A 14,288-nucleotide genomic window follows, 5' to 3' on the forward strand; every position below is an offset into this window, starting at 1 on the left:
GCATGTTCTCACTCATAGGTGGGAACTGAACAATGAGATCACTTGGACTCGGGAAGGGGAACATCACACACTGGGGCCTATCATGGGGAGGGGGGAGGGGGGAGGGATTGCATTGTGGAGTTATACGTGATATAAATGATGAATTGATGGGTGCTGACGAGTTGATGGGTGCAGCACACCAACATGGCACAAATATACATATGTAACAAACCTGCACGTTATGCACACGTACCCTAGAACTTAAAGTATAATAATAATAAAAAAACACAAAATTAATCAACTTTGTTTAAATGTTTATTGAATTCTCATAGGGATGGGGAAGTTGGCTCTTGCTTACCCAGTATTAAAGCCTGCAACAAAGCTATCATCATTAAAATAGTATGGTACATGTATAGGAATAATTAAGTTGGTGACTGAAACAGAATACAACATTCAAAATTGAATTCAAAGAATAAATGGGTGCCTAATATGCGATCTAATCGACACCCAAATTCAGTGGGGAGAATTAATGTTATATTTAATTAAAAAGTATAGTAACATAGCCTATCTGGACAAAGAAAAGTAAGACCTTTACATTATACTATATAAAATACATTTTAGATAGATATCTAAATATAAAAAAACTATAAAAATATTCTAAGAGAAAGCAAAAAAATATATATGTATATCTCAAAATGGAATCAACCCAGTAGAATCAATAACATAAAAGCCCTGAAACCATAATGGGAAAAAAATAACAGAGTTTTCAAAACTGTTTAAAAATAAGCTATAACATACACACAAAACGCACAAATAGCACAAATCAAACACTCCTGTAAGTACCAGCAGGTCAAAAAGAGATGGTCTCCAGCTTCCAGGAAGCCATCCTCATGCTTCTTGCCAATCACTACTGCCCCAGAGGCAGCCACTATCCTGTTCTGTAATACTTTAGTTCAGTTTTGCCTGTTTTTAAACTTTATGTAAGCTGGATTACCTTGAGAGAGCCTTCTAAAATGAAAGGAATCTCTTCCTTCTCTTTTTCTTTTTCTTGATCTGATATCTCTGTTTTGCTGATTCCTTTGTTACCTATAATCAGACAAAATTAAACTTCTTAGTAACTCTTAAATAAGATATCATAGAAGGACAAAATGTCTGGGTTAGATGAGATCTCAAAGGCTTTCAAGTTCAACTTCTCATTTATTTATCTCTGATTTTTTTCTTGCCATCTCTAGAATGAACATCTGAAATGGGACTGAGCCACATCAGTGATGGGGAGCTCAGTTTCTGGAGACAGTTCATTCCATTCTCAGTGTGTTGATACGTTGCAGCTTTTATTGAACTGCGGTCTCTCTCTCTCTAAAGCTTTCACCTAATAATCCTAGTTTACCACTTTAAGACTACACAGAACAAATCTAACGTTACCATCCATATTGAAGCCCTTCTCTTGCCATTGTAGTCACTCTATTTTGAAGACTTATATTTTTCTGTACTTGAGAGACCTGAAATTGAATGCAATATCTAACAGGTACATCCAATACCAAATTAACCATTATCTAGATTTTCACAGGCTTTTGGTCTTTTCAGTAGTATTATAAAGAAAAGGCAGTAAACTCACATTTTTTTCTTACTAATATGCAGGTGTGGCCCTAGACGTGAGTATTAGAGGGCAGCCCTACCCATTTTATAAAAAAATGTAGTCCTATCTATTTCTTTTTCTTTTTCTTTTTTTTAGGTACTTAATGCTCTCCTTCTGGGTCCCCATTAGGACCCAGAACTGATAGATTATACAACCATTTTGGTCGATATGGTAAACGGTTCATCATTAACTTGGTTTTATATGGTTTACTTTAAAATTATGCCAGGTACAAACTCCTTTGGTAATTGATAGAGGTTGCCAAAATTTTGGAAGTTATGTAGCATTGCTTCTTTATGAGAAATCCCTCTCACTTTGGCTATAATAAATGAATATTATTAACAAGGAGTCCATTTTCTTTGAACAAACAATGAAATATGATTATTTTCTAGATGAATTATCTCATTGTTTCACTTCTTTATCAAGTATCTTTCTAAAAGTCTATTTTACTCTATCACGTCTTCCCCTTCTCCCCACAGCCTCAAGGCCACAATAACGCAACATAACCACCACAACAACATCATCATCAACAAAAGTATATTTTGATCCACTATCCTGTCAAGTAATGGCCACAGGCCTCCAAAAATCTCTTTCCCCATTATCTTTAGATTTCTACTCCCAGTTAGTCTTGGGACCCTTCTGTGTCCTGTTCTAAGAAAGATCTTGTTTTAATCTCACTTTTGGATTCTATAATTATTCAAATATATATCTACTAACTCTGAATTTACCTTTTATGTTGTCAACAAATCTTAGATAGCTTAATTTACCAGTCCTACCAATAAAGGCATTTGGCATTTCTCTAACATGTAACATTTGATCTGCACAACAGATGGAATCTTCCAGATTTGACAAGAAGTGGGGTCAATATAAACAAATATTCTATTATTGCACTCAGGTACAATCCCATATTTGGAATGCAGCTACTCTATTTACTAGAGAAAGTGAAGAATCACAGGAACTTTTTTGAGTAATTCTTTTTAATGCTGAAATATTCACAGTCTTGATTAAATTAAGAGATAGAAGAATGTTCTTGAATTTTATTCTATGTGTAAGTTGAACTGGTTACTTACTTTTAGATTTTTTAAGGGAAAAGATTTTGCTAGCAGAAGTAAGTCTGGCATTAGCAGAAGATCTCAATTCCAGCTCAGCTCTGGTCCTGATGATTTCCTCATTCATTTTAGATTCCTGATATATAGCTTCTTCTTTTGTAATCCAATCTTGAATAGATTTTGCAACAAGTTCCAAATAATTCCTAAACAAAACAACAACAGATGTCTATTTACTATGAAAGTCAATAAATACTAAATATATTGACTGTGTAAATAAACTTTGTGCTCATGTTGCAAATATAATGAGTTTGAATATATCTTAGATGTATTTTGCACAAAATAGTCAAATACAAATATCCCGTGAGCATATGAAAATGCCCTTCATCCACAGTTAAAGATATGTAAATTTAAAATGAGATCTTTCATCTGACTCACTAGGCTTTGGGTTTAAGAAATAAAAAAAGAAATGAAACCTTTCCACCGAAGTGAAGGATTAACAAGTTTAATAATACCAAGAGTTAATGACAGTTTGAAGAGATGATCACTTTCACCACTGTTAGTTGGAAAATAATATAATGCAATCTCTTTTCAGGTAATCTTATAGCACATTAGGAACTTTTAAAATTGATGACCAGTTAATACTCACTGGATTAACTAAATCACTATAGCTTTGCTATGAAGCTTACTGACTTTATGAATATGCACATCTTAAATACTATTCTCTAACTGCTTGTGTGTTTATGCTTTCATTGGCAATTTGTTGCTTACCAACAGTCGTTTTGTTCCCAAATTCATTCACATCATTTATACTGACTAGTGTAATTATTTAAATTAGATATTATATATACTTATATGAATGTCCAAAGAGAGTTGTTTCTGAGGACATTAATTGTAAGATTTAGATTTAACAATAAAATTAGTTATTGTCAAATTATGTGAAAGTGAGGCTTAAAGTTTTGAAAAAATAAAGCCAAATGGATTATATACTCAGGTTGTTTAATAGTTTTAATTCTTCATCCTTTTGGAGAAATAAACTATAAATGTAAAATATGAATTATGGGGTACCCAACATCTTCATTTAGAAGGTAATGGATATCTCAAACTCAACATGTCCCCAGATGAACTCTGGATCTACCTGCAGCATCCAAATTCTCTGGCATTTTAGTTGATGGCAAGTCTACACTTCCAGTTAAACAGGTCAAATACCCTGATGTTCTACTTTATCACTCTTATTTTCTATTTTCTATTTTTTTTTTTTTTTGAGACTGAGACTTGCTCTGTTGCCTAGGCCGGAGCGCAGTGGTGCAACCACTCAGTTCACTGCAACCTCCGCCTCCTGGGTTCAAGCAATTCTCCTGCTTCAGCTTCCCAAGTAGCTGGGATTACAGGTGTCTGCCACCATGCCCAGCTTCTTATTTTCTTATATTCTTCCAATCTGTCGGGAAATCTAAATTATTGTGTAAAATTATGTAAAATAATAAAAAATGTATTTATAATATATTCAAAATCTGCCGACTTCTCACCACCTTTACTGCTATTGCCCTAGTCTAAGCCATTACCATCTCTTGCTAGGATTTCTGCAATAGCCTCCAACTGGTTTCCCTGCTCCTACCCCAAAGTATATTCTCAACATAGCAACTAGGATGATCCTTGTAACTCTTAAGTCAGATCATGTCTTTACTCTGCTCAGACCTTTTAATGAGTCTGCATGTCAAATAAAATCAGAATACTTACAAGTAACCTACACCAAGGAAACACAGACTCATATATACAGCTCAAGCAGTCTTCAAATGAGAGAGCAAAATAAATATTAAGCATGCAATGATTCGGAAAGCTTACCACACATAGGTACTTTCTGAAATATTTACTCACAAACGTAATCCAGTTGCATTAAAAAAATAAATCAGAGAAATAAGACAACATTGGATAGAAGTTAAAAGGTCAAGAAAAAAAGCAGTATGATTTACAATTAAATGTAACTATGCTATTAATTTGTGATTAGAAACTATTACTTTACAATGAGAAACAATAGTTCTAGACAATTCCAAAACGAGAAGTAGGGATTTGTTGGGGTAAATGGAATATGTTAAATTAAAAAATTTTTTTGCAAAATAATATTAATACTCATTAACTCCAGATATGAGATAAAATATATCAATGTTATTTAAAAGGGTAAGTATAACCTCTAGCAGAATATAAATAGAATGTATAACTTTTAAAATTCATACTCAGAATACACTTAGAATATTCAGTCTAACAAAAGAAAATAGACTAATACTACATAAAAATTTATTTATAAAATTAAATGGTAAGAATAAAACCAAATGCATTACCAATAAAAGTAAAAGTGAATGGACTAAATTCTTTAGCATTTAAAATACTTAACTTTATTTTTAATTATTATTAAAATCCTTTAAAAGACATAAGCTATCAGAGTAACTAAAAAAATGCAAGCTACTATTTATTTATTTTTGACAAGGTCTTGCTCTGTCACCCAGACTGGAGTGCANTTTGAGTAATTCTTTTTAATGCTGAAATATTCACAGTCTTGATTAAATTAAGAGATAGAAGAATGTTCTTGAATTTTATTCTATGTGTAAGTTGAACTGGTTACTTACTTTTAGATTTTTTAAGGGAAAAGATTTTGCTAGCAGAAGTAAGTCTGGCATTAGCAGAAGATCTCAATTCCAGCTCAGCTCTGGTCCTGATGATTTCCTCATTCATTTTAGATTCCTGATATATAGCTTCTTCTTTTGTAATCCAATCTTGAATAGATTTTGCAACAAGTTCCAAATAATTCCTAAACAAAACAACAACAGATGTCTATTTACTATGAAAGTCAATAAATACTAAATATATTGACTGTGTAAATAAACTTTGTGCTCATGTTGCAAATATAATGAGTTTGAATATATCTTAGATGTATTTTGCACAAAATAGTCAAATACAAATATCCCGTGAGCATATGAAAAATGCCCTTCATCCACAGTTAAAGATATGTAAATTTAAAAATGAGATCTTTCATCTGACTCACTAGGCTTTGGGTTTAAGAAATAAAAAAAGAAATGAAACCTTTCCACCGAAGTGAAGGATTAACAAGTTTAATAATACCAAGAGTTAATGACAGTTTGAAGAGATGATCACTTTCACCACTGTTAGTTGGAAAATAATATAATGCAATCTCTTTTTCAGGTAATCTTATAGCACATTAGGAACTTTTAAAATTGATGACCAGTTAATACTCACTGGATTAACTAAATCACTATAGCTTTGCTATGAAGCTTACTGACTTTATGAATATGCACATCTTAAATACTATTCTCTAACTGCTTGTGTGTTTATGCTTTCATTGGCAATTTGTTGCTTACCAACAGTCGTTTTTGTTCCCAAATTCATTCACATCATTTATACTGACTAGTGTAATTATTTAAATTAGATATTATATATACTTATATGAATGTCCAAAGAGAGTTGTTTCTGAGGACATTAATTGTAAGATTTAGATTTAACAATAAAAATTAGTTATTGTCAAATTATGTGAAAGTGAGGCTTAAAGTTTTGAAAAAATAAAGCCAAATGGATTATATACTCAGGTTGTTTAATAGTTTTAATTCTTCATCCTTTTTGGAGAAATAAACTATAAATGTAAAATATGAATTATGGGGGTACCCAACATCTTCATTTAGAAGGTAATGGATATCTCAAACTCAACATGTCCCCAGATGAACTCTGGATCTACCTGCAGCATCCAAATTCTCTGGCATTTTTAGTTGATGGCAAGTCTACACTTCCAGTTAAACAGGTCAAATACCCTGATGTTCTACTTTATCACTCTTATTTTCTATTTTCTATTTTTTTTTTTTTTTGAGACTGAGACTTGCTCTGTTGCCTAGGCCGGAGCGCAGTGGTGCAACCACTCAGTTCACTGCAACCTCCGCCTCCTGGGTTCAAGCAATTCTCCTGCTTCAGCTTCCCAAGTAGCTGGGATTACAGGTGTCTGCCACCATGCCCAGCTTCTTATTTTCTTATATTCTTCCAATCTGTCGGGAAATCTAAATTATTGTGTAAAATTATGTAAAAATAATAAAAAATGTATTTATAATATATTCAAAATCTGCCGACTTCTCACCACCTTTACTGCTATTGCCCTAGTCTAAGCCATTACCATCTCTTGCTAGGATTTCTGCAATAGCCTCCAACTGGTTTCCCTGCTCCTACCCCCAAAGTATATTCTCAACATAGCAACTAGGATGATCCTTGTAACTCTTAAGTCAGATCATGTCTTTACTCTGCTCAGACCTTTTTAATGAGTCTGCATGTCAAATAAAAATCAGAATACTTACAAGTAACCTACACCAAGGAAACACAGACTCATATATACAGCTCAAGCAGTCTTCAAATGAGAGAGCAAAATAAATATTAAGCATGCAATGATTCGGAAAGCTTACCACACATAGGTACTTTCTGAAATATTTACTCACAAACGTAATCCAGTTGCATTAAAAAAATAAATCAGAGAAATAAGACAACATTGGATAGAAGTTAAAAGGTCAAGAAAAAAAGCAGTATGATTTACAATTAAATGTAACTATGCTATTAATTTGTGATTAGAAACTATTACTTTACAATGAGAAACAATAGTTCTAGACAATTCCAAAACGAGAAGTAGGGATTTGTTGGGGGTAAATGGAATATGTTAAATTAAAAAATTTTTTTGCAAAATAATATTAATACTCATTAACTCCAGATATGAGATAAAAATATATCAATGTTATTTAAAAGGGTAAGTATAACCTCTAGCAGAATATAAATAGAATGTATAACTTTTTAAAATTCATACTCAGAATACACTTAGAATATTCAGTCTAACAAAAGAAAATAGACTAATACTACATAAAAATTTATTTATAAAATTAAATGGTAAGAATAAAACCAAATGCATTACCAATAAAAGTAAAAGTGAATGGACTAAATTCTTTAGCATTTAAAATACTTAACTTTATTTTAATTATTATTAAAATCCTTTAAAAGACATAAGCTATCAGAGTAACTAAAAAAATGCAAGCTACTATTTATTTATTTTTGACAAGGTCTTGCTCTGTCACCCAGACTGGAGTGCAGTGGTACAATCATGGCTCACAGGTGCCTCAAACTTCCGGGCTTGAGAAATCCTCCCAGCTCACACTCCCAAGTAGCTGGGACCACAGGTGCGCACCACCAGACTCAGCTAATTTTTGTATTTTTTTGTAGAGACGGGTTTTGCCATGTTGCCCAGGCTGGTTTCAAACTCCTGTCCTCAAGCGAGCTTCCTGCCTTGCTTTCCAAAATGCTGGGAATACAGGCATGAGCCACTGGGCTGGCCTCAAAGTGCTATTTAAAAGAGATGATATACATACAAACGAAATTATGCAGAAAGATAGAAGTGTGGCAGATGGCAGACTTAAGAAGCCAGAAGCCTAGGTCTTTGATGTCTTTTACGAGCAGTTGTACTAGCTCTGAGGCACTGCCCAAGTCCAGATTTCTTGCTACAGGAGAAAAGTAATCCTCTTCTTAGTTTAACCCCGGTAGTCAACTTTACATTAACCTAGTGAAATACAATACCTACCTGAGGTATAAAATGACTGGGAAAGTTATACCAACAAATTCTTATATAAAGAAAGACTATCCAAAAATATTAATATCAAACATTATTAAATACAAGGTAGAAAGTATTAAAGGGAACACAGAGGGACATTTTATCAGATTGATAAAAGTCCTCAATTAAGAAGGATTCAAAAATAAATTTGCACACACGTTACACATGTCAAAATAATAGAAAGGGGAGTAGATAAATCCATAATCATCAAAAGATATGAAAACATCCTTCTCATAAACAGACATTAATCATGAGAATACTCTGTTTAATTTTATGCCAATAGACTGGAAAATCTAGATGTCATGCGTGATTCCCTAGAGAAATAGAAATTACTCAAATTGATTGAAGAATTAACAAATCTAAATAGAGGATTACTTTTAGAAGAATTGAAAAAGTTACAGATAATTGATCCTTGATCTCTTCATATTACCATTTCTCTCCTTGGGCCATTTGGGCCATGTCATCTAGCCCCTAGGAAGCCATAAGCTCAAAATGATTTTCCCTGTGAAGTAATGTGAAGAAATTGCATTTAAATCTTCAAGCAATTTTCAGTTGATTTTTGTGTATACTTTAAGATAGTAATTCATTTTTTGAATTTTAATTTATTTTAAGTAAACAAAATTGTAAATATTTATAATGTACAACATGTGGTTTCGAAATATATATACTGTGGAATGGCTACATTGAATTAATTAACATACATACTATCTTGCATACTTATTATTTTTCGTGGGGTAAGAACACTTAAAATTAGGAATCCAAGCCTAGTGCTATTAGAGTACTGTCTACTTCTCCTTTAGTTCTGTTAATAGTCGCTTTATGTTACTTTGCTGTTCAATGCTGTGTACATACATACTTACAACTGGTCTATCTGCTTGGAGAATTGACCTTGTCATTATATAACGATGTAGTCATTATAAGTCTTTCCTTATCTTTTGTAGCAATTTTTGATTTAAAGCCTATTTCATATGATGTAAGTGTAGACAACCTTGATCTCTTTTGGTTATTATTTGCATGGAATATGTTTTTCTCTCTCCTCACTTTCACCTTATTTATTCCCTTAAATCTAAAGTGAGTCTCTTGCAGGCAGAGTATAGTTGGATATTGGTTTATTATCCATTCATCCACTCTGAACTGGGGAATTTAATCCATTTAAAGTAATTATTAATAAACTGTTGCCATTTAGTTCATTGTTTCCTCTTTTACTCTCATTCTGTAATATAATATATTACATTTATTGATTTATATATATTGAACCCTTCTTGCATTCCAGTTACAAATTCCACTTGATTGTGTTGAATAATTTTCAATTTTGTTTTACAGTTCTTTTGTTTATTTCTTACTCTTTTCTGTCTTCCTTTTGACTGGCTGATTTTTTTGCAGTGTAATTGTTTCATTCCTTTCTCTTTCTCTTTCATGTGTTTATTATAGATTTTTGCTTTGTGGTTACATAAAACACCTTACATGTATAACAGTTCATTTTAAGCTGATAAAACTTGACTTTGATTTTACACAGAAAGACACACTTGCAGACGTTTTTTTTTTTTTCTTTTTCCATTTTTTAGAGATGCGGTCTTGATATCTTATCCAGGCTGGAGTACAACTCCTAGGCTCAAATGATCCTCCAGCCTAAGACTCCCATGTAGCTGCGACTCTCCCCTCCCAACATTTTATGTTATTGACGACATCACTATTTACATATTTTTGTAATGTGTATCCATTAATGAATCATCACAACTAGTTATTTTAATACATTTGTCTTTTAACTTTTATGTTAGTGTTAAATGTGATTTATGAACCACCATTACAATATTAAAGTATCCTGAATTTGACTATATACTTACCTTTACCTGTAAGTTTTATGCTTTTACAAGTTTTCACATTGCTATTTAGTGTTTTTCATTTCAACTTGACAGCTCCCTTTGAGTATTTATTGAAGGGCAGGTCTGGTGGTGATGAACCCCCTCAGCTTTTGTTTGGGAAAGACTATCTCTCCTTCATTTCTGAAGGCTACATTTGCTGAGTACAATATTCTCAGTTGTGTTATAAATGCATTCCTTTGGTCACATTTATATTTCCTGAATTCGTCATGTTCCTTGAAGTTTTCTGTTGCTGTCTTTGCAATTTAAGAAGCAGTTCTCAGGCTGGGCGCGGTGGCTCGAGCCTGTAATCCCAGCACTTTGGGAGGCGAGACGGGACGGATCACCGAGGTCAGGGAATCCAGACCATCCTGCTCACACGGTGAACCCTCGCTCTACAAAGAAAAAAAAAAAAAAAAAAAAAAAAAAAGAAGCAGTTCTCTCCTCCAGTCCTTTACTGGCTAGATTTGGTATATAAAAGGTGTTCAACACTAATCATCAAGGACATGCAGATCAAAATGACAATTAGATATCATTTCACTTATACTGGGATGGTTATTATAAACAAAACAAAATAAAACAAAATATATCAAGCATTGGAAAGGATGTGGAGAAACTGGAACCCTTATATATGGTTGGAGGGAATGTAGAAAGGTGCAGCCACTATGGAAAATAGCATAGAGGTTTCTCAAAAAGTAAAAATAGAACAACCATATAATCCATCAATCCCTCTTTTGAGTATGTATACAAAAAAATTGAAATCAGCATCTTGAAGAATTAGCTGGACTCCCATCTTCATTGCAATGTTTTCCACAGTAGCCAAGATAAAAAAACAACCTAAGTGTCTGATGATGGATTTAAATATGTGGTATATATGATGGAATAGCAGTCAGCCTTAAAAAAGAAGGAAATCCTGCCATTTGTAACATGTATAAACCTAGAGGATATTATGCTGAGTTAAATAAGCCAGTCACTGAATGACAAATACGGGCTGATTCCACTTATACAGGTTATCTAAAATAGTCAAATTCATAGAAGCAGAGAATAGAATGGTGGTTTACAGTGGCTGGTATGGGTGTGGGGAATTGTTTTTCAAATATCATTAATAATATGGTATTGTGCACTTGAAGATATGTTAAAAGAAGGGATCATGTGTTCAATGTTTTTAAAAAACAACAACACAAATGAACATGAGGACGCTTTTTAACATAGTGAGTATGTTTAGTACCTTGGTTGTGGTAATGGTATCATGGGTATATGCATATGTTCAACCTCTCAAGATGTGTAAATTAAATGTGTACAATTTCATGTATATCAATTATACCTCAATAAAGCTAAAAAATACTTATCACAATTTCTAAAGAATGAATCAAACAACATAGCATGTAACTGTCACTAGTGAAAATAAACAAAATGGAACTCAAAGTAAAGAAACTGTAAAAGAGAACATAAAAGGACAAAATTAGGTGATTGAAATCAATCTAAAAATATGTACTAAATTCCCAACCAAGAGGCAAATATTGTCAGACTAAATTTTTTAAAAAATCCCAACTACACATATTTCACAAGTTACATATGGGCAGAAAGGATATACTAGATATAATATTAAAGAAAAAGGTTTGTATAACTTATCAATGTCAGATAAAATATATCTGATAAAATCTATACAGATATATTAATGTCAAACATATCAACATTGTTATCAGACAAAATAAACCTGAAATCAAATAGTAGTCCTAGAAATAAAGAGGAACATTGCATAAGGATAAAAGATTCATCAGGAAGATATAACAATTCTAATACTGTATTTGTTTAATAATATAACCTCAGTATGCATGAAACCAAAAACTGATATAATTATAACGAGAAACTGAAAAATTCATCATAATATTGTGGTTTTTTAAAAAAGGTTTTTTCCCGTTAATTAATGGAATTTTCGACCAAGTCCTCAAAAATCCAAAAGATTGTGGAAGATTTAAAAAATACATCCCTACAGTCAGAAATTAGAGAATATTCCCTCCTGTCATACAAACTTTAAGCATTAAAAAACTGACTACATATTAAACAACAGAGCAAGTATCAACAAATTTCATAGACTCAGTATTCCATAGAATATGTTACCTGAATACTATATCTTAAAACTATAAACTGTTAACAAAAATGTAACACATAGCCAAGTGCTTAAAACGAAAACTCACATTTCTGTGTAATTAATGGTTCAAGTAAGCAAGGATAATGGAAATTAGAAATGAAAGATAATAAAAATACTGTCAGATACTTTGAGATGTTGCTAAGGTGGTATTCAGGGAGAGATTTTGCCTTAAATGCTAATAAGCAAAAAGTCAACCAACACTAACAAAAACCAACTCGAAATCACAAGATAAGATTTTAATTTAAGAAGTTAAAGAACATCAGAATAATCCAAGGAAACTAAAGAGGAGAAATAAACAAGATGATGGCAAAATCAAATAAAATAAAAGGAGAAAGAATCAGAAAGCAAGAACAGATTTCTTCAAAATATTAGCAAGACTGGCAAACCTTTGGCAAGTTTGATCCAGAAAAATATAGAGAAATCGTACATTTAAAATGTTAAGGACAAAAAAGAATATAGACACATGTAACACAGGTTTAAAAGATAAGAGAATATTTTAATCAACTTTATGTCAATACTTTTGAAAACAGGTGTAATGGTCAAATAGCTGGAAAAATATAAATTATAAACCTAATTAAAATTAAATAGAAAACCTGAAGAGTCTGATAGTCATGATAGAAGTCAGGTCAGTAATCAAACATCTTCCCTGGGCCGTATGTTTTTATCTGCAAACTCTACCAAATTCCAAAGGAACATATATCTTAATTTTCCACAAACTATTTCAGAAAATTAAAAAATTGAAATAAAAAGGGAGAACACTTTCCAGTTAATTTATGAGGTTAATATAATCTCAATACCAAAACCAAATAGGTATATTTAAAGCAAGGAAAAATTATAGTTGAATCTTGCCCATGAATACACATGTAACTATTCTAAACAATATATTAGCAAACAAATGTGGCAATTATAAAGAAGGTAACATAATGGACAAATTTGGCTTACTACAGGAATGCAAGTTTGGTTCAACACTAGAATGTCTGTTAATGAAATCAGTACTTTCACAGATTAAAGAAAAAATATAAACACCTAAATTGATCCAGAAAAATCATTTTATTGATATGACTTAATGACCATCTATGATTGAGAACTCATAGCACACTAGAAATCGTTTTTTAACTTAATAAGGAATATTTACATAAATCCTAGAGCAAAAAAAAGAAAACAAAACAAAAAAAAAAACCATTTAATTGTTGAATATTCAAAACATTGCCTTTAAAATCTGGAATAAGACAAGGATTTCTCCTCAAAATTAAATTGGAGATCCTAGCCAGCAAATAAGGCAAAGGTATAAAATGTTTAATTATTGTTAATGAAAAACAAAACAATGACAAACACAGCTTAACTGTTCAAGGTGTTATATTAGTATACGTACCATATTCCTTTCATAAAATGACTTTAAAATGTGTGTGTGTGCCCACATACAGCATAGTCCCCCAATTATTATGTAAGTCCATTCTGTAAATCTTTCCATATTCTTTGAAACAAAAAAAGCTATACAAATAATACTGAAAATACATTAACCAGTATTGAAATAACAACGAAATATCATCATACTTAATGAGAAGAGAGAACAAAGTCTTAAGACAACGAGGAAATAACTAAGGAGCTGGAAAGAAAAAAAAAATCACTGACTCCTAGGCTCTCAGTTTGCTGGAAACCTGACTGCTCTGTTGGTATATTACTCAGCTGACCTATTTTTGAATCTTCCCCAGATAAAATAGAGTTAAAAAGACCAACATGCAGAATGTCATGTTTTATAGTTCCTACTTGAAATCTTTTGGAGACAGTTTTACTGTAATCTAAATGAATCAAATGTAATTTAACAACGTCCTCACTGGATTCCATGAGGGCAAGAATGATACCTGTTTTCTATAGTGATATAGCTCCAATGCCTATACAGTGCCCAGCACATGCTGACATTCAATTTAGTGAGCTGAACTGAGTCTATAGTACTACACAAACGTTTTCATTGAGCTGAACC

At 32.2% G+C, this 14,288-nt stretch overlaps 1 protein-coding gene across 1 annotated transcript in view; it reads right to left on the reverse strand.

Moving 5' to 3' along the window:
- Nucleotides 1–14,288, reverse strand: part of SPAG17 (sperm associated antigen 17) — a 254,064-nt gene that overhangs the window by 114,981 nt on the left and 124,795 nt on the right. Inside the window, 2 exon segments of the mRNA XM_017869833.1 lie at nucleotides 974–1,065; nucleotides 5,280–5,461. Coding sequence (XP_017725322.1) covers nucleotides 974–1,065; nucleotides 5,280–5,461 — 274 coding nt within the window.

This window comes from Rhinopithecus bieti, unplaced genomic scaffold, assembly GCF_001698545.2.
Source record: "Rhinopithecus bieti isolate Rb0 unplaced genomic scaffold, ASM169854v2 scaffold_3040, whole genome shotgun sequence".
Classification (NCBI taxonomy): domain Eukaryota; kingdom Metazoa; phylum Chordata; class Mammalia; order Primates; family Cercopithecidae; genus Rhinopithecus; species Rhinopithecus bieti.